The sequence below is a fragment of the Phycodurus eques genome, chromosome 9, assembly GCF_024500275.1.
Source record: "Phycodurus eques isolate BA_2022a chromosome 9, UOR_Pequ_1.1, whole genome shotgun sequence".
Lineage (NCBI taxonomy): Eukaryota > Metazoa > Chordata > Actinopteri > Syngnathiformes > Syngnathidae > Phycodurus > Phycodurus eques.
In genome coordinates this window covers 9,799,319-9,822,521 of record NC_084533.1, presented here as the reverse complement: position 1 = coordinate 9,822,521, position 23,203 = coordinate 9,799,319, and the positions used below count along the sequence as shown (strand labels likewise).

At 43.3% G+C, this 23,203-nt stretch overlaps 1 protein-coding gene across 1 annotated transcript in view; it reads right to left on the bottom strand.

Moving 5' to 3' along the window:
- Positions 1-23,203, bottom strand: part of wu:fb13g09 (ATP-binding cassette sub-family C member 5) — a 59,793-nt gene that overhangs the window by 27,957 nt on the left and 8,633 nt on the right. Inside the window, exons 4-17 of the mRNA XM_061686343.1 lie at positions 18,216-18,363; positions 15,648-15,881; positions 13,169-13,342; positions 12,704-12,851; positions 10,658-10,806; positions 10,344-10,451; positions 8,913-9,266; positions 6,102-6,173; positions 5,901-6,025; positions 5,751-5,823; positions 5,414-5,617; positions 5,137-5,262; positions 4,708-4,816; positions 4,456-4,640 (exon numbers count right to left, since the gene is read on the bottom strand). Of these exons, the coding sequence (XP_061542327.1) occupies positions 4,456-4,640; positions 4,708-4,816; positions 5,137-5,262; positions 5,414-5,617; positions 5,751-5,823; positions 5,901-6,025; positions 6,102-6,173; positions 8,913-9,266; positions 10,344-10,451; positions 10,658-10,806; positions 12,704-12,851; positions 13,169-13,342; positions 15,648-15,881; positions 18,216-18,363 (2,209 nt within the window). The remainder of the gene's footprint in view (positions 1-4,455; positions 4,641-4,707; positions 4,817-5,136; positions 5,263-5,413; positions 5,618-5,750; positions 5,824-5,900; positions 6,026-6,101; positions 6,174-8,912; positions 9,267-10,343; positions 10,452-10,657; positions 10,807-12,703; positions 12,852-13,168; positions 13,343-15,647; positions 15,882-18,215; positions 18,364-23,203) is intronic.

Sequence of the window (23,203 nt, the reverse complement as noted above, 5' to 3'; positions counted from 1 at the left end):
AAAAAAAATAAAAAATAAAAACAAGCACACTTTGGTAAAAAAAAAAGGCCATCACAATCATTAATTGCTGCATTGCCTCCATTTGTGGGCGCATTTCTCAAAAGCCGCCATCTGCTTTGCTGCACATCTGCTTGCTCACCACTTGTGCTTGTTTTTAATTACATTTACTGTTGCGCAGTAATTGAATTTCATTTCCTTTTTTTTTCTTTTTTAAATCACTAACATTCAGAATAATGATCACAGGGCTACAGTGGCTCATTTATTTTGCTTGCTAAATACAGTAATTTCTCGTGTACAATACGCACCCCCAAAGTTGAGATCAAAATTCTGGAAAACCTTTCTACCCATGTATAGTGCATTTTTACAATGCATGATTTTGCTTCTACCCATATGATCAAAACATGCAGTATTCATATGATCAAAACATGCAGTATTATCTGTATTTTGTTTCTCTTTTCAAATAATTATTCTGAAGTTAAGCACTTTATTTGAACATGTAATTATTTGTATTTGCTTGCTCTTATTTTGAAATTCATAGGCCTACTTTTATTTAGTCAATGAGAAAACACACAGTTGTGCTCATATTTTTGACTACCCAGGCAGAATTTTAGGATGGGTACAATTCTTTAAAAGCGAAAATACATTTAATCTTAATGGCATTTAAATTAAACTGTCAAGCATTTCAGAAAAGCATTATCATTAAAAGAAAACATAACCATAAATAAATTAATGATGGTTGTTGTTCAGTCATCAGTTGTATTTAAAAAAACAGTATTTCACAAATTCTGTCGGGGTACGGAAGGTATTCAAGACCCTCTTAAATTTTTCACTCTTTGTTATATTGCAGCCATTTGCTAAAATAATTTAAGTTCTTTTTTTCTTCTCATTAATGTACACACAGCACCCCATATTGAACGAAAAAAAACAGAATAGTCTAAATTTTTGCAGATTTATTAAAAAAGAAAAACTGAAATATCACAGAGCCATAAGCATTCAGACCCTTTGCTCAGTATTTAGTAGAAGTGCAGGCTACACCTTTTTCATATCCTCTAGATGGCGGCATACATTCATACATGTGAAAGTTTTTTTCCCCATTTTCCCTTATACCAATGTATAATGCATACTATTGACTTTGGACAATTTTTTGGGAGGAAAAATGTGCATTATACATGAGAAATTACGGTATATGCTGAACCTTTTTCCACCTGCAAAAATGGGAAATGTCTTGTTACGAAGCAAAGCTGAAAAACACATTTGTGACTTCAAGGAAGCATTATAACGTTCTATGATCAGGCTGCTGCAACCAGTCTCGGAAGCCCCTCCAACTGGTCCACAAAAGTACTGCTCATGTCCTGACGAGAACTAGAACATAAAATTTTCCCACTGCTCACCGAGCGATGCGGTCGAATGTGACTGAACTGTGCAGTGTGCGGGGTTGTGCTTGTTTTCATTCAGTAACTACTTTTGCTGATGATTGGTGTCCAATGTTGCAAGAGTAAAATAAATAAATGGGAAAAAAGTTTCTATGGAAACAGTGTTTAAATGCAAAGTTGTTGTCACTTGTGAAATGACTTTGAATAAAGAATGACAATTTTAAAAATTCCATGTCGAATCAGATGAGCTTTCACAACAAAAATTATGTTTCTGGATACTAAACGAGATTCAACCGGCAAATATCCACCCTGTCCTTTATTTCTCACACTTTTCCTCGCTTTGCATTATTATAACAGCTAAACTGGCCACAATCCACTTCTTTCTTCACAGTCGCGCCAAGTTGTAATGTGGTTTGAATAAAAACATAATACAGTACAGGATAAGTGGAGCCTCAAAACCTTTCTGGAGAACAACACCAGGGGTTGCAGTTTTACATTGCAGCAAGTTGGTATGTGTGCTAGGGTCAGTCACTATAACGTGTTCGCGATTGCCCAATTAATCCACGTTTGGTCACGTCGCCTGGTGTGCATTGGTTGCTTGTAAAAAAAATCCATGTGATGCAAGTTAAATTAAAGCAAGAATCCCCAACTTTTTTTTGTTAAAAAAATATTTTCACCCAAGCCAATACTGGAGGAAATGACAAAGCGTGTCAGCTCCCTTAACATCTTGGTGTATTCTTCAATACTTTATTTATTTATGTTTAGTGAAGGTCCGATTCAATTGCCATGCTGGTGGTGGTTTGTGATGTACTGAAAATGACGTAGAAGGAAATGACGGCACGGAAATTAGGCATTTTGCCGGCAATGGGCGGAGCATAGTTGTAAAATGCTCACAAAAAAATATTATTTTGCATTTCTGTAGTATAAAATAGTAATAATAATAATTACTGTGTAAACGAAAACCTCTCCGGCAGGGAAGGAGCCCGATCTGGTGTGTGAGGTCGAGATGTTCCGACTGGATATAGTAAGGCTAGCCTCCACACACGCATTGGGCTCTGGTACCAGTCCTCCAGAGAGTAGTTGGACTCTCTTCCACTCTGGAGTGTGGCGGATATACTTCTTGCCCCCCGCCCCCGGCGCAGTGTCTGTACATTTGGTATCACCCCGGCGGACGAAAGGGTAGCCTCCCTCCGCCTTTGGGTGGCGGTACGGGTGGTGACTGTTGTTTGCGCCTATGCACCAAACAGCCGCCCCCGATCAGATCACCCAGCAGTGTTCTGTTGGACTTCTGTGCTCACCACGGATTGTCCATAACGAACACCATGTTCAAGCATAAGGGTGTCCCCACACGTGCACTTTGCACCAGGACACCCTAGGTCGCAGTTCGATGATCGACTTTGTGGTCATGTCATTGGTCTTGCGGCTGCGTGTCTTGAACACTCAGGTGGAGAGGGGCGGAGCTGTCAAACGATCACCACCTGGTGCTGACTTGGCTCCGATGGTGGGGGAAGATGCCGGTCCGACCTGGCAGGCTCAAACGTATTGTGAGGGTCTGCTGGGAACGTCTGGCGGAATCCCCTGTCAGAAGGAGTTTCAACTCCCACCTTTGACAGATCTTTGCTCATGTACCGAGGGAGGTGGGGGACATTGAGTCCGAGTGGACCATGTTCCGCTCCTCCATTGCTGAGGCGGCCGACCGGAGCTGTGGCCGTAAGGTGGTCGGTGCCTGTCGTGGCGGAAATCCCCGACCGACGGTGAGGGATGCAGTCAAGCTGAAGAAGGAGTCCTGTCGGGCCTTTTGGGCCTGTGGGACTCGTGAGGCAGCTGATGGGCACCAGCTGCCGAAGCAGAATGCAGCTTTGGTGGTCGCTGAGGCAAAAACTCGGACTTGGGAGGAGTTCGGTGAGGCCATGGAGAACGACTTCCGGACGGCTTAGAGGAAATTCTGGTCCACCATCCGGCATCTCAGGAGGGGGAAGCAGTGCACCATCAATACTGTGTATAGTGGGGATGGGGCGCTGCTGATCTCGACTCTGGACGTTGTTCCCGTCAGGAAGCAGAGTCTGGGGTCTCTGAGGCGGGCTCGCCTATTTCTAGGTTTGAGGTCATTCGCTATGCGGCTGCTGTTGCATTGGCTCCTTACAAACATGGATATTATGACCAAAATTCGTTGCCCAAATGACACAAAAACAGTCAATATCCGCAGTAAATTTGCTTATGATCGGCAGCACTTGGTGAAATTACGACCATCCAGTGACTTTGAGTTCGTAACTACGACGCAGCGGACTCGCATAACAGCTCAAGCCGACACAGGAGCAAGTGGGGTTGGTTTGGCTCCATGCAGAAGCACGGTTGACGCGCTGGGGTAACAGCTCAGGTAACAACAACAACAACATATAACCCCTGCAAACGCAGCTCCTATGTACCAAAGTTCACTCACTGGACAACAAATTAGATCATCTACAAATGGAACTAACATCAAAACACACAATGGCCCCGTTTCCTTAGAAGGTGGCAGCGCTAGCGCGTCTCCACTAATGATGTGCGTCTGCCTGCTTGTTCTGGTCTAACACTGTGTATTATTTGAATATCTTAGTATTGATTGCAAGTACATTTATACATTGCATCTCATCTCAATCTAATTGTACTTGTTTGTAGTGAGAATAAAAATGCATTCTAGTTTAAAACACAATTATATACAATATACCTAAATTGGGGGTCCCCGCTCCGACTTTCCATTTGGGGTCCTTGGACTTGAAATTGTTAAAGAACCCTGATATAAAGCATTGAAGAAATATATTGTTTATCTTTATCAGTATCAGCTTGGAGAAGCGATCCAGAGTTATCCGTTATCGTATGATGGAACAAAAACATGTTTTGCATCCCTAGTATGTGGCCATAGTTTGCACACCAATGAACTACAGCCATTTCCATCTGTATTGGCTCTGTGTAAAATGTTGAATCAAGTTCAAAATCCTTCACACTTCTGTTGCAAATTAGCGTTATACTAATAAAACTGAACTGAATGAACACAAAATCAGTCAAGTAAATAATTATTCAGGTGGACCCTCCCCAAGCTTACCCCGCACCCCTGCTTGATCCAGTGACTCAGCCACCAGTTGCTGAAAGCGATGCTGCCTGTGGTGCTGAGGAAGAAGACGGCGTTGAGAATGAAAACCACCGGACCTCCTGCTGCTCTGATGTAGGCGGCGTACACGGCCCAAGAGACTGCACCGGAACCCTTCTCTTCAGCTTTCATCAGTTGTTCTGAATAAAAATGCTGATATGTGAAGCGTCATGCAAATGAACAAGAGAGCAAGTCATCAAGGCTCACCTTTTTTGCTCAGTGGATTTTGTTGGACCTTGGCTATTTCCTCAACATGGCAAAGCTTCACTGTAGATACTTGGTGTTGTTTGTTTTTGTAATTCTCTCTCACCAGATTCTATGGAAATAAGAACAGATGAAGAAATAAGGCAACCGACAAATGGACAAGGCAGCTGTGGCAAAAACACCCTTTGGCTGGTTTAAACAGCGATATCAGCGAGAAGATCTTTAGCAGCCCTCCAGTAAATCAATGAGGCCATAAATAGGTAAGGCTTTTATTTCTAAACATTTCCCAGCTGATGGGGTTGTCTTTCTCTGGCCTACGAATGGGCCTGTCATTCTCTGGCTTACAAATTATTCATCTTATAATGTTAATTTGTAAAGGAAGTGAAGGTCCCATATTGCTAAAGAGTCTCTTTTTAGTGCCCCTGGCCTTACCTCCTGTTGCATGCTGCTGAACAGAGCAGCATAGTCACGCTCTTTAGCCATTAACTGAGCATGAGTACCGTGCTCGGCTATCTGCCCATCCTTCATGAGGATAATATCATCACATTCTGGCAGGTACTGAAAATAAGCAGAAGGGAAATTTAGCATTGATTTGGATGATTAAAGTCATCCCTAAGGTAAAACTGCAACAAAGTGCCATATGTCACTAGTCTGTTAGTTGATTAAATTTGGTCTAGAATCATTCCCATGCAGGTTGCCTCTACCTCACCTGCATCTGGTGGGTCACAAAGAGCACCGTCTTGCTTTTTGCTGCTGCCCGTATTGCCTTTTTGAAGATGTGAGAACCCACGCAGGTGTCGACGGCACTAAGAGGGTCATCCAGGAGGAGTATAGGCCGCTCGCTGTAGAGCGCCCGGGCCAGGCTGACTCTCTGACGCTGGCCCCCGCTCAGGTTTGCTCCTCTCTCGCCAATCTGCAAAGAAAGCAAATGCATTCTCCTTGCTGGAGTTGCTTTCTATTTCGAATAGGAACTACTACTTAGGACTTTTGGGGAATACATTTGGGACTACAAAAGGAGAGCAGACAAAAAAAACACTATGTAGTACCTCTGTCATGTCTCCATAAGGCAGCTCTGTGAGATCAGGGAGAAGACAGCAGGCCTCCAGGACGGCATAATATCTCAAGACGAATAAACATTGTTCAATTTGTGATCACTTTGACTGCCTCTCGTACTTATGCATGTCCTCATAACTTACTTGTCTTGCTCAAACTCCTTCCCAAACAGGATGTTCTCCTTCAGGGAGTCATTGAGGATCCAAGCTTGTTGGGACACAAAAGCGAAGCCCCCACTGGCTGCGACGTTGCCTTCTAAAAGGGTCATCTGTGAAACACGTTGCAGACCATTACATTAAAAGATAAAAGGAATACTTCATCCAATTTCAGCATTTGGTTCTTACTTGTCCCAATAGTGCTGTGAGAAGAGAACTCTTCCCACTTCCAACACCACCGCAGATCCCAACCAGTGAACCCTAGACAGCCAACAAGAATAATATTGGAAACTCAAACCTTTTAAATTGCATGTGTCAAACTCAAAGCCACAGGCCAGATCAAGCCCATGACGTCATTTTATATGGGCTGTGAAAGCTAGACACACTTTTTCCTTGACTTCTGTTCAAGTATTCAATCATTCTAAAACTGATAATTAAATGCAGGTGTGATTATTTAATGTGATGTGGCAATTATTAGCGTTACCCCACAAACTTATTAGGTAAGAGATCAAAATTGGAACTGTCACATCCTCTAGCCACACTGCTTGGTCGGAAACAAACACATTGCATCCCAGTTTCTGTCTTATGAACGTCATGGCTAACGATATGAATTTGGCAGACAACCAAACTTATTAACTCATTTGAAACTTCCAGTGGCATTGAAGCAGCCACTCCCGGGGAGAGGTGGGTAGAATTGTCAAATATTAAAATCAAGTTAGAGTACTCTTACTTTAGAATAATATGACTCAAGTAAACGTAAAAAGTAGTCCTCAAAATAGTTACTTGTGTAAGAAAGTACTCAGTGAAAAAACTACAAGAGTAACTGGTGAGAGCTTCTGATTAAAAAAATAAATAAATTAGAGCATAAACATCAAATAAAATAAAAAATAATAATATATGGGAGTCCACACACCTGACACCATTTGTAAGTGTCCAAAAAACAACATGCATTGGGCTCTACAGAAACATTATTTGCTTGACTCACTTAGATGACTGAATGAAGGTGTTTGGTGAGCAGACTTTGTGTGTGTATGTGTGTGCATGCATGAGAGAGAGAGAGAGAGAGAGAGAGAGAGAGAGAGAGAGAGTGAGAGATATTAAGATTATAGCATGACACTTAACCCCAAAAAGCATGTTTACAGTGACTTATCACCATAAAATAGGGCTAATGATGCCAGATGCACTGCCAAAACAACAAGGGAAACATCTTCAACTTTCCGCAAGGCGTTTTCGCAAGTTAGAAGTGGGTTGAAATATCCACCTTTGGGCAGACGCAAGACTACACTGCATCATAAAGCTGTTGTTTTTCGGAGTCTGTAAAGTAAACACTCGCATGGCTGTTTTTTCTCCCAAAATGAGTCACTTTGATTGACACGCAAGGTTTTATGTTCGGTCGTGTGACTGCCATCTGATTGGTGAACTGGAGTCAAATCACACGAGTGATCACGGATTGGCGCAATGGCGCCCTATGCGGAAGTTGAAGGCTAAAAATAGATTGCACAAGCAATAATGGATAAATAAAAGTATCGAGCGGCATGTCAATCATTGTAACAGAGTTAAAGTATCGAGTCTTCTTAAGATAAATACTCAAGTAAAATAAAAAGTATCCAAATCCAACTACTCTGACAAGTACAATTTATCCAAAATGTTACTTGACTAAATGTAATGGAGAAAATGTAGTGTGTTACTACCCACCCTTGCTCCTGGGTTCCTAAGATGGAGCCAAAGCAATAAGAAATGCCATTATTAGACGTTTTTATAGAGCAATAATACACACCGTTCCAACTGTTACTGTTGCCCTTCTCTGTATCCTTCATTTCTTAAAAAGAATACAAACTATTAAGAACTAACCCAACCACGGACCGGTTCAAAACCCAATTCCAATGAAGTTGGGATGTTGTGTGAAGCCTAAATTTAAAAAAATAAAATACAATGATTTAAAAAATAATTTTCAATCTTCATTCAATTGAATACACAACAAGGACAAGACATTTAATGTATATATTTAATATTTAATTGTTTCCAAATATTTTCTCATTTTGAATACGATGCCTGCAAAATGTTCCAAAAAAGCTGGGACGGAAGAAACAAAAGACTGTTTTTTAATTATTAATGCCTTATATTTTTATAGTTACAAGAAATGCTAAGAAGAAAAAATGCTAAGTTTAAAATGATATTTATTCGGATTAATTCGGGTGGGGGCAGCGGGCGGCGTCCGTGACAGTCGACTGTCCGTTGTATTGAAACACTTTCTGATTGAACAGTTGATTATCTAAAAAAAGAAAAACAATTGGACATTAATTTTTAAGTGAAATGCCCTATTTTTGTCTTGTGTAATCATAATTACTCTTTAACCAAGCAAAAATAATATACATCCGACTACGCGATTATTCGATTACATTTTTAGTTGGATACTTGAATACTAAAATATTCAATAGCTGCCGCCTGAAGAGGATATTGCCACGTGGGTTCAGGAACCCTTCCGAAAACCATTGTCAGTTAAAGCTACATCTACAAATGGATATTAAAACTCTTCCATGCAAAGCGAAAGCCATATATTAACAACACCCAGAAACCCCACCGGCTTCTCTGTGCCCAAGCTCATCTGAGATGGACTGACGTGGAAAGGTGTGTTGTGATCTGACGAGTCCACATTTCATATTGTTTTTGGAAATGATGGACGTCGTGTTCTCCAGGCCACAGAGGAAAAGGACCAACCGGATTGTTATTAGCGCAAAGTTCAAAAGCCAGCATCTTTGATGTTATGCAGGTGTGTTAGTGCTTATGGCATGGGTAAGTTGCACATCTGTGAAGGCACTATTCATGGTGGGAAGTACATACAGGTTTTGTATGTACTTTCGACGATCAAATGTGAACCAAACCATGACCTAAAAACACATTTTCAAGGTGATGTTAGGCCCCTGAGGCAACCATAACCATGATGTGGCCAAATGGTCAAATCATGATGTCTACAGTATCTGGATGTGGTAAATATCATACCCTCTTAACACGCAGGTCAATGCGGTGGAGCGTCTTGTGCAGCGGAGGCCGGATGCTTTTTGTGGAGGAAATGGTACTCTGCGGACTCTCCTGCTCCATGTTGGTGAGGAGACTCTGGGCGTTGGGGCTCTCTTTGTGGTCCTTGCTGTCCTCAGTCGAGATGAACAGGCTGAGCCTCTCCCGGCGCAGCACGCGCTTTATCCCCCCACTCTGTTTCTTGGGGGGCGGGTTAGGCTTGGTGGCTGGGGTTCGCGCTTTCTCCCATGCCAGTGTGGCGTCCTGGAATTCCACCGCATTGCGAGGGTCCTGCATTTTGATCAACACAGCTTCTCGGGCATCCATTGTGAACAGCCTCTGTGGAGATGGCAGAGCTTAGACGGCTACAGAGCCATATGTAGAGAAATGTTCATCATCAATCAAAAGGCTTATAAAGAGAGTTCAAGAGTCGTCTGAGGAGACATTTCTACATCCCCCGCCCACTATACCATGTGACTTCTGCCCATGACAATTCTATAGGCTGGGCCTCCAAAGCCACAGCCGCCATCGACGCAGACCACAGATTGCAAGGTCCTAACTACAGATGAAACCAATGCTCGGCCACAAACTGTAGACGACGACGCCAACCAGAGGGAGCCCGCGTACTACGCAGAGAACTTGAAATAATCTGAGAGACGGTTTATGTGCCTCAGATGGTGAACCTGTTTTGGTTAGCAATGGACTTCAAATGGGCCACATACATTCATCGGTTACTCACTAAACTATGAAACATTTTATTGTGACTACATACTAATGACATCCATTAATCTATTTTCTATAGCTATTGTCCTCATTAAAGTCACGAGTGAGCTGGTGCTTTTCTTTGTATAATAGGCGAGGTATACAGAGGACTATCGATCGGCAGTCAATCGCAGGGCACATATAGACAAACAACCATTCACACTCACAATCAAACCTATGGAGAATTAGTCTTCAGGTAACCCAACATGCATGTTTTTGGAATGTGGGAAGAAGCACAATAACAAATCCCATGCAATCACAGGCAGAACATGCTTACTTCACACAGAAAGGGGTGATTTGAACCCTGAATCACAGAGCTGTGAGGCAGGCGTGCTAAATGCTATCCTGGATTTACGGATTACGTATCAGTACCCGCGGACACCCTGTGTAATTTCAAGTCTATTTTTGACGGGTCCACCGTGTCTTCATCATGCAACTGCACATAAACAGAATGTCCTTTTGGTGTGTTTGCTTACTTAACTCTTGCTGGCTTTGTGAAAATATGTGCCACTAACATGTGACTTTTACCAAATATTTGTAACACAGGTGAGGTGTGGATTGGTCTCATGTGTGTTCAGCATCAACAAGGCGTCCTTGTCGGGATGAGTTACAAATTGAGCATCTCATCAGAGGTAATTCACATGTGTTTCTCACCTGGAATCTTTTCACAGCCACAGCACCCTCTGAGAGAGACCTGACAGCCAGGGGCGTGACCTTCAGGGCGAATGTCATGGAGTTGAAAACAGCAACCACAGTGAACGCCTGAGTGCGGAAAAATCAGAGAGAGTTATTCCATTGATCTTCTCCTGTAGCGAGGTTGTGTCATCTTCAACACCGTTACTATGACTCTTGCATTAGCTTTCATTCAATAGTGCAGGTGTATCTGATGTGGGTCCCCATTTGTGATAGTATGTGAATCAATAATAAACAGTTAAAAAGGAAGCTTAAAGGTATTTTTGTGCAAATACCTCTGCTGCAGTAAGGTCATAGCCCAGGGCCATGTGCAGGGTGAACGTGCATACACTGGCTATCACCACAACGATAGGTGCCACGCCCACTGTCAGGCTCTGGATGAGACCAGCTCTTTCCAGTAGTCCTCTCTCCTCTAACCTCACCTCTGTTGACAAGACAGAAAGTAAAGTTTAAGACCATACACCCATGCAGCCTTTTTCTATACCGTTAATCCTGTTCAGGGTCGTGGGGAGCTGGAGCCTATCCCAGCTGTCTTTGGCCTAAAGGCGGACTACGCTATGGACTGCCCGTCGGTCAATCACCGGGTACAGAGACAATCACATTCACGCCATCCCTAAGTAAGAACTGAACTCACGGTGCAAGCACAGAAGTCAGGCAAGGAAACCACTACAATGTCAGAGACTAAGTTTGAGGCAACATAAAATTGAAAGGAGACATATTATGCATTTGTTTTCACAATTTCAAACAGTTGCCAGTTGTTTTAATAACATAATACCCGAGGGAGCACACTTTTTGCGCCCCTTTATTTTTGTCTTGCTGATATTAATTTTGAGGGGCAGCCTTTTCTCATGCAAATGAGGTATAGCTCAGAATATAAATGTAATATTGATTTGGATGATTAAAGTAATCAACAAAGGGCCATATGTTACCACTCTGCTGCCTAATTTAATTTGATTTGGAATCATTCCTGCGCAGGTTGCCTCTTCCTTACCTGCAGCTGGTTGGTTACAAAGAGCACTGTCTCAGTGCTCACCTGCCTAATATACTGGTGTTGCCAATGGCAAGTACAGATTTCCTTATCATGACAACCAGGGCCACGTGATCGCTCACAAAGACAGCATGGATTGTATTTTCCTTTGTGGAGTCTCCAATTCATAAGCAAGCCTGAATTACACTTGTCATTTAGTGTGCGGCTCTATATACTGTATGTGGCCCATGCGTGTGGCCCCTCAGCCTCCATCGCATTGCCAACTTCACTGAGCAATCAAGTATTTGCCACTAATCAGAAGCTCAAGCTGTTGGGTAACACTAATCTGTGCATCCAACAAAACTCACTGCAGCTCTCCTTAGCTTTAGGCTTTGACACGATAATCTTTTAGAGCGTGTACCCTGCGGCACGAAAGTGTCAGACTTTCAGGGTGGTAATTATGTTAAGGAGCAGAAATATGATGACAACTTTCAAAAATTAGAACAGCTCTCTCACAAACACATTTTCAGTAATTGGCAGAAAAAGGAGTTCCTTGGTTGTTAATTTCACACTCAATTGTGTGCGTGTTTTTTTTCTTAGATAATTTTTAAGTATCTGCTTACACCCTGCTAGAACACGAAAATAGACCAAAATAGACACTGGAGGGGGTGGAAAGGGATCCAGTATATGGTTTCAAAGTACCCTCAGAAAATCCCAATTTATTTCTGTCCTGCTTCTTCCACATCTACAGTATATCATTAGCATATTTCATTAAATTTCTTTTTCCTGCATGGCAAAATAAAAGGTGATCATCCTCTCTTCCTGACACTGTAACCCGGTGGACTCACGTGGCTATTAGGCTGAATGGCGATTAATCATCAATCTAACCGCTAATCCCAGGACAGCACCAAAACAAGCCCCAGCAGGGTAATTGAGAATAGCATTTAAAAGGGGGAGAGCGATCCTTATCAACAACCTACAGCAAAGGTCCTGGTGAGAAAAGGCCATCACTAATTCATCCACAAGTAGAGCATCCTTGACAGTCATATTCTGTATCATATAGCTCCAATCACCTTGCAAATTAACCTTGGGGCCATGGGATTCAAACCGGCCTTTCCGATAGTGGGCAGCACAGAGGGATGACTTAAACGAGCTAATGAAAATGGATTTATGGTCGGGATTATTTTGCCAGTCCACTAAAGAGGATGTGACTGTCTTTTCCAGGTGACGAATTTACATTAGCTGTGAGTTTCATGGACAGCTGCTGAAATTAGTTGACGCCAACTTTAACGGGCATGTGACAGCATGACTTTTGAAGAAAGAAATTATTCGCATACGATGACAGGAAACTCACTGTGAATGTTCTGCGCAAAGGCATCTTCCCAACAATACATCTTGATGAACTTTATGCAGCCCAGGATCTCGTTCATCAGCCTCACGCGCTGGTCAGTCACTACAACACAGTTCTTGCGGAAATACGCTGTCAGCCTAGACGCGAGCATCTGTCCAGATGGAAAGGGAGTGAGAGAGTGGGGAGACAATGACTAGAAAAATGAGAAGAGGAAATGAAAGTAGACACAACCACATTAAGCAGCACTGCAGGCCCAACTAGAAGGCCTGGAAGGATAAATGGCTTTCAGATCAATACCAGTGGTGGCTCAGTCTGAGTGCAATTGGAAATGTAGCAACAGAGTGGACAGGACACTGATTGCAAAATACCAAAAGCTGCTATTTTTCTTTTTTTTTTCTTTTTTAAGTTGGATGTATAGGATAAAATTTCTACAAACTATTTAGAAATGAGACGATAACTTCAACGTACCATGGCGGGATAGAAGACAATGAAAATGGCTGATCCGAGTAATGCGGTGGGACCCAGGAAGTAAGTGGTGTAGGTCAGACCAAGGATGCCCATCAGGGGCCCGCCAGCCAGCAGGCAGCCCACTGAAACTGCCTCATAGAGACGCTGGCCATCACTGGAGCACATATTTATCAGCTAGTGAAATAAAACAGTGGAACATTACTACACTAAAAGCCATACATTGTACTTATAAAAACAGCACTTAAATATCATATTTTGGACATTGAATATCATAATGCGTGACAACAGCATCACGTGAGCCACCAGCGCACTTCCCTAGAAAAACTTTTTTTGAGCCAGCATCATAGCAAGGTGTTTCACACTTTTCTTTTCTGAAAAGGTGGCAAGACAAGAACATCATAAGAAGATTATCCACCTCATTTAACTGGAAGTGGACAAATTTAAAAAGAAAGAAAAGAGTCTGTTGTTTTTTTGTTCCCATTCTTGTTGACTTGATAGGACTTGCAACTGAAGCCAGTACTAACCAACTTCTTGTGAGCAAAAGACTCTTCTGCTACTGGCGTCCTGCAATTGAATCGATCTGATAAAAAGCAGTACTGAGCGAAGATGTAGACTCTACATTATCCACTAGCTAGCTGCCAGTTTTTGTTACTTGTGATCAAGAGGTCCAGTATACTGCATGTGTTTTGTTTGAGGGTTTCACATTACATTTGTGATTGGATTCATACTTGTATGACAGGTAAAAAATAAGAAATGAGACGTGTGACATCCATAAGCGACATTTATTACTCCCACACCCCCAGGCCCATGCCCATTCAATAGTCCACCTATTGCGATCTAATATTATTGGGATTGCTGTTTTTTTTGTTTTGTTTTTTCCAATTGACAGCTAACGCTTTGGATGTACCGCTTTCATTGTTTTTTTTTTTTTTTTTTTTTTTTTTTTTTTTAACTTCTGCATTTATAGTGTCATGTATGTCATTTGTAAAAAAAAAAATAAGAACAAAACAAATATCTCACCTTCCTGCATCTTTGAGATGGAGCTGTTAAATGTTCATATTGTCATAAGTCTTTTTCAACCTATATTGAATTAACTACACAAAAAAGACAAGATATTTAATGTTTAAACGGATAAACTTAGATTTTTCAGCAAATATTTTCCTTTTGAAATTGATGCCTGCAACACGCTCCCAAAAAGCTGGGACATATTTACCACTGTGTTACATCACCTTTCCTTTTAAGAACACTCAAAAAGCATTTGGGAACTGAGGACACTAATTGTTGAAGTTTTTGTAGGTGGAATTTGCTCTCTTCTTGCTGGATGTACAACTTCAATTGGTCAATATTCCGGGGTCTCCATTGTGGTTCCTCCACATTTGAGATTTCAAAATTCCATACTTTTTCCAGACTTCTCAGTAAAAAGTTAAAATAATGTGTGACATTTTAGTAAACAGATATGTGTCATTCAGATTCTTAATAGGCTGTTATGTTGTCAAATCATTTACAAAAGATTATAGGGTGGGTGACAATATTGGATCCTTCGCCAATGGCCAAATCCGGCCTCACCTGTGTGAAATCAAATTCAAAATGAGATAATATAAAACACTAACGTTTGCCAGTTTGAACATTAAATATCTTGTCTTTGTTGTATATTATATTGAATATGGGTTGAAAAGGATTTGGAAATCAATGTATTCTGTTTTTATTTACATTTTCCACAACGTCCCAGCTTCATTGGAATTGGTGTTTGTATCATACAGTACATGCCTGAAAATGAATGATGGAAAAATGTTTCATGAAACAATTCCTGTTCAATTAATAAAGGTTTTACTCAGTTCTTCATGCATCTATTCCAATCATGCAGAACACTGGAGCCCTTGCCAAAGTAATATGAAAAAATAATGTTTATCCATGGCGGCACAGTGACCGACTGGTTAGCGCATCTGCCTCACAGTTCTGCGGACCCGTGTTCTAATGCAGCCTTGCCTGTGAGGAGTTTGCATGTTTTCCCTGTGCCTGCGTGGGTTTTCTAAAATATCCATCCATTTTCTGAGCCGCTTATCCTCACAAGGCTCGCGGGAGTGCTGGAGTCTATCGCAGCTATCAATTTCTTTCAAAACATACACGGTAGGTTAATTGGAGACTAAATTGCGAGTTGGTGTGAATGTGAGTGGAAATGGTTGTTTGTTTATATGCTCTGCGATTTGCTGGCGACCAGTTCAGGGTGTACCCCGCCTCTCGCCCAGAGGCTCCAGGACGCCTGCGACCATCGTGAGGATAAGTAGTACGGAAAATGTATGAAGGAAAGTTTATCCATATTCCCAATTGTCAATATTTCAGTGTATGAGGACTCTTCCAAAGCTTAGACAGCCTCTGTTCTCACAGGCAATGGAACTTAATAAGGGTAGAAATGAAATCTGCCTCAATCATCTTGCTGTGGTGCTGTGCTGCAAGTTACAATTTGGTGATTCTGCCCTACCTCGCCGGGACTGATGTGTTTTGTGCTACGCAGGCGGAGGATCCTGTTGAAGGCGAACGTGAGAGCCGCCCCGCGGAGGCGAGCCGCTGTGCGATAGTTGACGGCCCACATGAGCGCCAGAGACCAGGAGCGCGTAAGCTCCATGGCGAAGATCCCGGCAACCAAGAAGAGGCCGTACTTGACGCACCGCTCTGAGTTCTGGGAATATTCCAGCAGCGCTCGAACCAGGAGGGCCTGCGAAACAGGAATGGAGAAGGTAGAAAAATAGTCACAGAGAAAATAATAGCTATAACATTATAGAGAACATGGGGGGGGAAACAATCCACACATTTTCAATTGACATGAACATGATTTCTCTGAGGCGGGCTCTATCTCTGGGGTTGAGGTCACCGAGGTGGTTAGAAAGCTCCTTGGTGGCAAGGCCCCGGGCGTGGATGAGATTCGCCCAGAGTTCCTAAAGGCTCTTGATGTTGTGGGGCTGTCCTGGTTGACACCCCTCTGCAACATCGCGTGGACATCGTGGACAGTGTCTCTGGATTGGCAGACTGGGGTGGTGGTGCCCCTTTTTGAGAAGGGGGACCAGAGGGTGTGTTACAACTACAGGGGGATCACACCTCTCAGCCTCCCTGGTAAGGTCTATTCAGGGGTGCTGGAGAGGAGGGTCCGTCGGGAAGTCGAATCTCAGATTCAGGAGAAGCAGTGTGGTTTTCGTCCTGGCTGTGGGACAGTGGACCAGCTCTACACCCTCAGCAGGGTCCTCAAGGGTGCATGAGAGTTCGCCCAACCAGTCTACGTGTGTTTTGTGGACTTGGAGAAGGAGTTCGACCGTGTCCCTCGGGGGGTCCTGTGGGGGGTGCTTCCGGAGTATGGGGTACCGAACCCCCTCATACGGGCTGTTCTGTCCCAGTACGACCGCAGTCAGAGTTAGGTCCGCATATCTGGCGGTAAGTCGGACTCGTTTCCGGTGAGGGTTGGATTCCGCCAAGGCTGCCCTTTGTCACAGATTCTGTTCATAACTTTTATGGGCAGAATTTCAAGGCGCAGCCGAGGCGTAGAGGGGGTCCAGTTTAGCAGCCTCAGTATTGCATCTCTGCTTTTTGCAGATGATGTGGTTCTGTTGGCTTCATCAAGCAGTGATCTCCAACTCTCACTGGAGCAGTTCGCAGCAGAGTGTGAAGCGGCTGGGATGAGAATCAGCACCTCTAAATCTGAGACCGTGGTCCTTAGTCAGAAAAGGGTGGCGTGCCCTCTCCAGGTCGGGCATGAGATCCTACCATAAGTGGAGGAGTTCAAATATCTTGGGGTCTTGTTCACGAGTGAGGGAAGAATGGAACGGGAGATCGACAGGCGGATCGGTGCAGCGTCCACAGTGATGCAGACTTTGTATCGGTCCGTTGTGGTAAAGAAGGAGCTAAGCCGAAAGGCGAAGCTCTCGTTTACCGGTCGATCTACATTCCTACCCTCCCCTATGGTCACGAGCTGTGGGTCGTGACCCAAAGAACAAGATCCCTGATACAAGCGGAGGAAATGAGTTTCCTCCACACGGTGTCCGGGTTCTCCCTTAGAGATAGGGTGAGAAGCTCGGTCATCCGGGAGGATCTCATTGTAGAGCCGCTGCTCCTCCACATCGAGAGGATCCAGATGAGGTGGCTGGGGCATCTGATTCGGATGCCTCCCGGACGCCTCCCTGGTGAGGTGCTCCGGGCACGTCCCACCGGGAGGAGACCCCGGGGACGACCCAGGACACGCTGACACACTATATCTTTCGGCTGGCCTGGGAACGCCTCGGGATCCCCCCGGAAGAGCTGGATGAAGTGGCTGGGGAGAGGGAAGTCTGGGCGTCCCTGCTAAAGCTAGTGCCCCCGCGACCCGTCCTCGGATAAGCGGTAAAAAATGGTTGGATGGATGCATGGATGATTTGGATAAATGAGACATTCTCAGTTAAACATAACTGATCAACTCGAGTGAATACATATTAAAACAATCTTGTGGCAGCTTGTGTGCTGGGAAAATTAGACAAATGAGTCACCGTCTTAGAACTAAAAACCTCTTTCGCCAATTAGTTGAGGGCGCCAACAAGCACCAAGTTTACACATGACGTACTGTAAGAAAACACATCTTACATTAAAATGAAAAGTGGCATATGATTTCATGCGGTACTGAAAGATTAATTGTGCAAGTGAGTTTTGCCTTTTCAGGTCACATTTTATGAAAGAATCTTGTGGTAAGAGACGAAGAACATGAGAAGAGTAGTCAGAGAAAAGGAGCCGTGAGTGAAGATTTAGACGGCTACGTTAGCTTCTCAGAGCGAGCGGCTGATTGGCTAGTTGCCATATACTGTATTTGTCAAATGTGATCAAAGGGTAGCGTGTCGTGTGTGTATTTTACAGTACGTTTTAACATTTTTACATTGGGGGTTAATTTCATTGTATACTTGTGAGAGTTAATGGAAAAAACAACAATTTATGCTTGAGGCCCTAGTCGTCCATGAGTGCCACAAAACTTTGGAAGGCATGCTCGCCAGATCAGCACAGTATCAAGAGAGAAAAGGATTTGGGAGTTACTCACGGGGCCAACAAAGCCTGCCACCATTGTGAGGAGAAGGGCAAAGATGGCCACCAGCATTCGGGTTTGGCAGAACCTCATAAAGACTCTCATCAGGGACGCCCCCTCGCGCCCTCGTCTTTTCAGCTCGTCGTGCCACAACGATTCAAGCCTGGAACACACAGCAGAACCACTCACAAAGTCATCTAGTTATACCAATAAATTATCAATAATATATCCAATCCATGCTCAGAATGAAACGATGAAGTTATTAATCTTAATTTACTTTAATGATGAGATGTATTATATCAACTAATGAAAATTTACTAAATAATTAGCTGCTGTGCTCTGGGCAAGGATGATGTTTTACTGCAGCAACTTTTTCCTTTAACATGTATAATGAACATTTGTGGCTTAAATGTTTTATTTGTATTTTAGAATAGCATGGCAGGATGGATCAAGCATTCTTGTGGACTGTATCTTCATCACAGGCCTTAGGTTACCTACCCCTATTTTAATTTTGTGCCTTTAATTTCCAGAAATTAAGTCGAGCTGCACTTACAAATTCATCAACTTGCTCGCCAGTTAGCACAATAGCAAACTTGGGTTAAAAAGCAATCACGCAGACCAAAAATCACAAGAAAAATGACAGCAATTATACAGAAATTAACAAAGTTGACCCAGACTTCATAATCACACTTCAATGAACGATGTAGCACATAATTAGACTTTGAAATTTACACGCTAACATATTAAAGACGTGTCTAATGCACTTTTATTGCTCTATGATGCTCTGCAAAAGACTGTGGCCTGGTTACGAATGACTTGCTCAAGCAGCAGCAAACAGGCCGCCACAGAGTAATTTTCCCCCTAATGACTTTATTAAAAAACAATCAAAGGCAGAGAACATTAAACAAAGCAGACTCTCGCGCAGCCTGATAATTACTACTTGACGTCAAATGACTCCAAAGACCTAAAGGAGGGTGGCGTCTCGGTAGCCGCTTGGCTCCCAATCAACTGTATTGATTTAAACAGGAGGAATGGACTTTGGAAAAAAATAATTAAAAAAAGAGGAGAGAAACAAAACCAGAAAATTTCTGAAGTAACATGCAGCTTTACAACCTCCAAAATAAATACTGCCATATTTAACATTGAAAAAATGACTTTCCCCAAATGCTTTCCGATGGATACTATCGTATGCGGTGGAACGGTGATCGACGGGTTAGCACATCTGCCTCACATTTCTGAGGACCTGGGTTCAAATCCGGCCTCGCCTTTGTGAAGTTTGCATGTTCTCCCCGTGCCTTGCGTGGGTTTCCCCCCCGGGTACTCTATACCCTCCCCCATTCCAAAAACATGCAATGTAGGTTAATTGAAGACTCTAAATTGGTGTGAATGTGAGTGCGAATGGTTATTTATCTATGTGTGTCCCACGATTGGCTGGCGACCAGTTCAGGGTGTAGCCCACCACTCGCCCGAAGATAGCTGGGATAGGCTCCAGCACGCCCGCAAGCCTCGTAAAATTAAGCGGTACGGAAAATTAATGAATCAATGAAGTTGGGACATTCTGTAAAATGTACTGTAAATAAAAACAAAATATAATGATAAACTGTAGAGTTAATAAACATTTTATGACATCAAAAAGTAAAGCGTGTGGCATTTATTTTTATCCAAATTACCAACTGTGGTTGCATGTCCAATGCCTGGATTGGACTACAGAGGATTTTAGCCCCAATATTGGCCCGATTAGCTATTGCGGGCGATTTCCCAAATCGGGCCAGACATATTTTGTCAGGGACAACAACATAATCCACGATCAACGATTTGTTACACCAAACGCCCTGTTACGCCAAAAAGAAAAGTCTATCGTTTGATTTTTGGGGATATCTTCCGTGTAGGCGGCACGGTGGACGACTGGTTAGAGCGTCAGCCTCACAGTTCTGAGGACCTGGGTTCAATCCCCGGCCCCACCTGTGTGGAGTTTGCATGTCCTCCCCCTGCCTGCGTGGGTTTTCTCCGGGCACTCCGGTTTCCTCCCACATCCCAAAAACATGCATTAATTGGAGACTCTAAATTGCCCGAAGGCATGACTGTGAGTGCGAATGATTGTTTGTTTCTATGTGCCCTGCGATTGGCTGGCAACCAGTTCAGGGTGTACCCCGCCTCCTGCCCGATGACAGCTGGGATAGGCTCCAGCACGCCCGCGACCCTCGTGAGGAGAAGCGGCTCAGAAAATGGATGGATGGATGGATCTTCCGTGTAGTGTGACATACCAACGACAACTCTTCGACAGCGCACCTTGACGTCGACCAATTGGATTGCGTATTGTGACCGGCGCTTTGCCTCCCTTGTTCGCCGTTGTCAACATACTTGAACGCTGTTGTCAACATTTATTCACACGCCCGAACCAATGTTTACCAAAGCTTTAGAGCATGATTGGACAGAACACCGGCTTATTTACATACAAACGTTAATGCTAGCATTAGCTTGCTAGGCTACATAACATTATGTTGCATGCTTGCAAGCCGTATTGCATTAAAAGTACATGAACATACCTCAAGCTCTTCTTGAATGGACAGCCCACTCCCGAGCACCAGTAACAACACCACGCTTTTCCTCTTTTTGTTCTTTTTTTCCCCCCAACACAATACCATAAAATAGCAGCGATCCATCGTTGTTATCATCGCCATGGTAACAAGTGTATCCGGTCGCGTTGACCGGTGACGTTTTCTAGTTCCGCCTCTCAGACAGTGTTAGATTTGACAAGATAGAGCCCAGTGATCATAAAAGACAGGATATGGTGGTATTGGAATACGTCATGTAGTGTTGCCACTGTCTGACCGAGATACAGCAAGACTTTATGGTAGTCTGACAATAGTGATTGCAATCGTGAAAGACCAAATTTGCAGTCTGATCCAAGCATGAACGCCACAATTATTCCCCTTTGATCTAAAATGTTGAGTATAATACCAAAGATTAAAATATTTTGAATGCAGACGAGCACTGTGGCAACAACATGCTGGGATCCAGACAGGGATGATTGGACAGAAATGTTCTCGGCAAACGACAGCCAAGCTGATGTTTTGAAAGGCGTTTTGGCTCAGACATGGCATTCAACATTCGCACCTCACTGGGCACCAGCAAGTGTCAACTCTCCCAGGGTGATTTTTTTTCCCCTTCTCCCCTATCTTGCCATCGTCTCTGCTGTGCATCTGGGTTGCGTAACTGTTCCTGCTATGGCAACACAAACTAAATCCCTCCATGCTGCAGCGCTCATGCATACCATCATCGCCTAACTCTGACCATGTGAGAGCTCTGTGCCACTTTAGTATTATACTCACTGGACACCCCATTAGGTACGCTACATCGAAAACTCCCTTTACAGAGATGATAATGCTTTGTTTTGATTGACCGTAAGTCCAATGTAATTACTTTGGAATTGTATATAATGGCATTAAACAAAATATGAGCATGTTAACAGTTATGACCACATTTCTGCAGATAGTAAAAATTAGTTTTGGGAATAATAAAACATTATCAGTGAATTATAATTACCAGTGTATTATAATTAAAGTGAAAATGGAGTTTAAAACAAAATAAAAAGGAAATGGCAAGAATCAGCCGACTAAGTGGAAGTAACATGTCCTAAACATTAACACGGAAGCACATAACTTATCTGTTATGTGCGTCCACTTATCTGCAGGTCTGTCATCTTATTTGCAGGTCTGTAGGGATGGTGCTCTGCAGTCAATGACAGCTAATGACAGCGACTGGGGGACCCTGTGCATAGCAGACTGAGTAGTTAATGACATAACCACCAAAGTCGCCTGCTAACTCTCGCTCTAATCTCTAATCACAGTTATTCTTAGCTGCCTGCCATCTCTAGAACCTCGCACTAGTGCGACAGCAGGACTGGATGTCCATCGATTAAGAGGGCCGGTGTCGAACTGAACACGTAAAGTGCAAACACAGGCAATGACAAGAAGAGTGAGAATCTTTTCACTGCAATTTCCCACGCTCTTTTTCTCGCTCTTTCTCCGTCCCGCTCTCTCACCACTGTCAATGTTTGACCAGCGCTAGCATCGTCTTCATCTCACTAGTCGGTACAGCTGGGCGAGCACACGAAGGCTTCTTCCAATATTTGCAGAAAAATGAGAAGAATAAAAAAAGGAGCCACGGTGGATGACTGGTTAGCAAATCTGCCTCACAGTTCTGAGGACCCGGGTTCAAATTCGGCCTCGCCTGTGTGGAGTTTGCATGTTCTCCCGTGCCTGCATGCATGGCCAGTTAATTGAAGACTCTTAAATTGTCCTTAGGTGTGAATGTGAGTGCAAATGGTTGTTTGTTTATATGTGCTCCGCGATTGGGTGGCGACCAATTCAGAGTTTACCCCGCCTCTCGCCCAAAGATAGCTGGGATAGGCTCCAGCACACCCGCGGCCATCGTGATGATAAGCAGTTCAGAAAATGGATGGATGGATAAATTAAAAACAAAAAAACAATCCTGCTGCGCTGAGTGTAAAAACCAAGAGGCATGGTGTGGATGGCTGCTTCATCCCAGTATTGATACACTGGGACTGGAAATTCATTCATGTAAACGCTAAATTCATTTGAAACAGTGCTGTCTGTATCGAGATGTGATGTGTGCTATTTCTTCCCCTAGGTGTCAGTAAAGTCTAAGGCATGGAGTTCAATGCCTGGATGACGTTATGTTGGAAAAGAAGCGGAAAGAGTCACGTGACATGTTGTTTCCTGTGTTACAAATTGAAATCATGTTTTTCGAATTCAGTTCGTAAATTCAAATTCAATTCCTGATGGCACATATGTCAGCCCATACTCCCGTGCCTACGTGGCAATCATGTTGAATGTGGGGCATTGACGTGAAAGTCAGCATGTCAATATGTTCAGTTCTTAACTAAACCAAACTAATTCACACCCAGCTACTTAGCCTAAACTAGTTGCCATCAGAATCAAAGGATAAACTAAACAAAAGGAGGACGAGGTTTTTTGTGG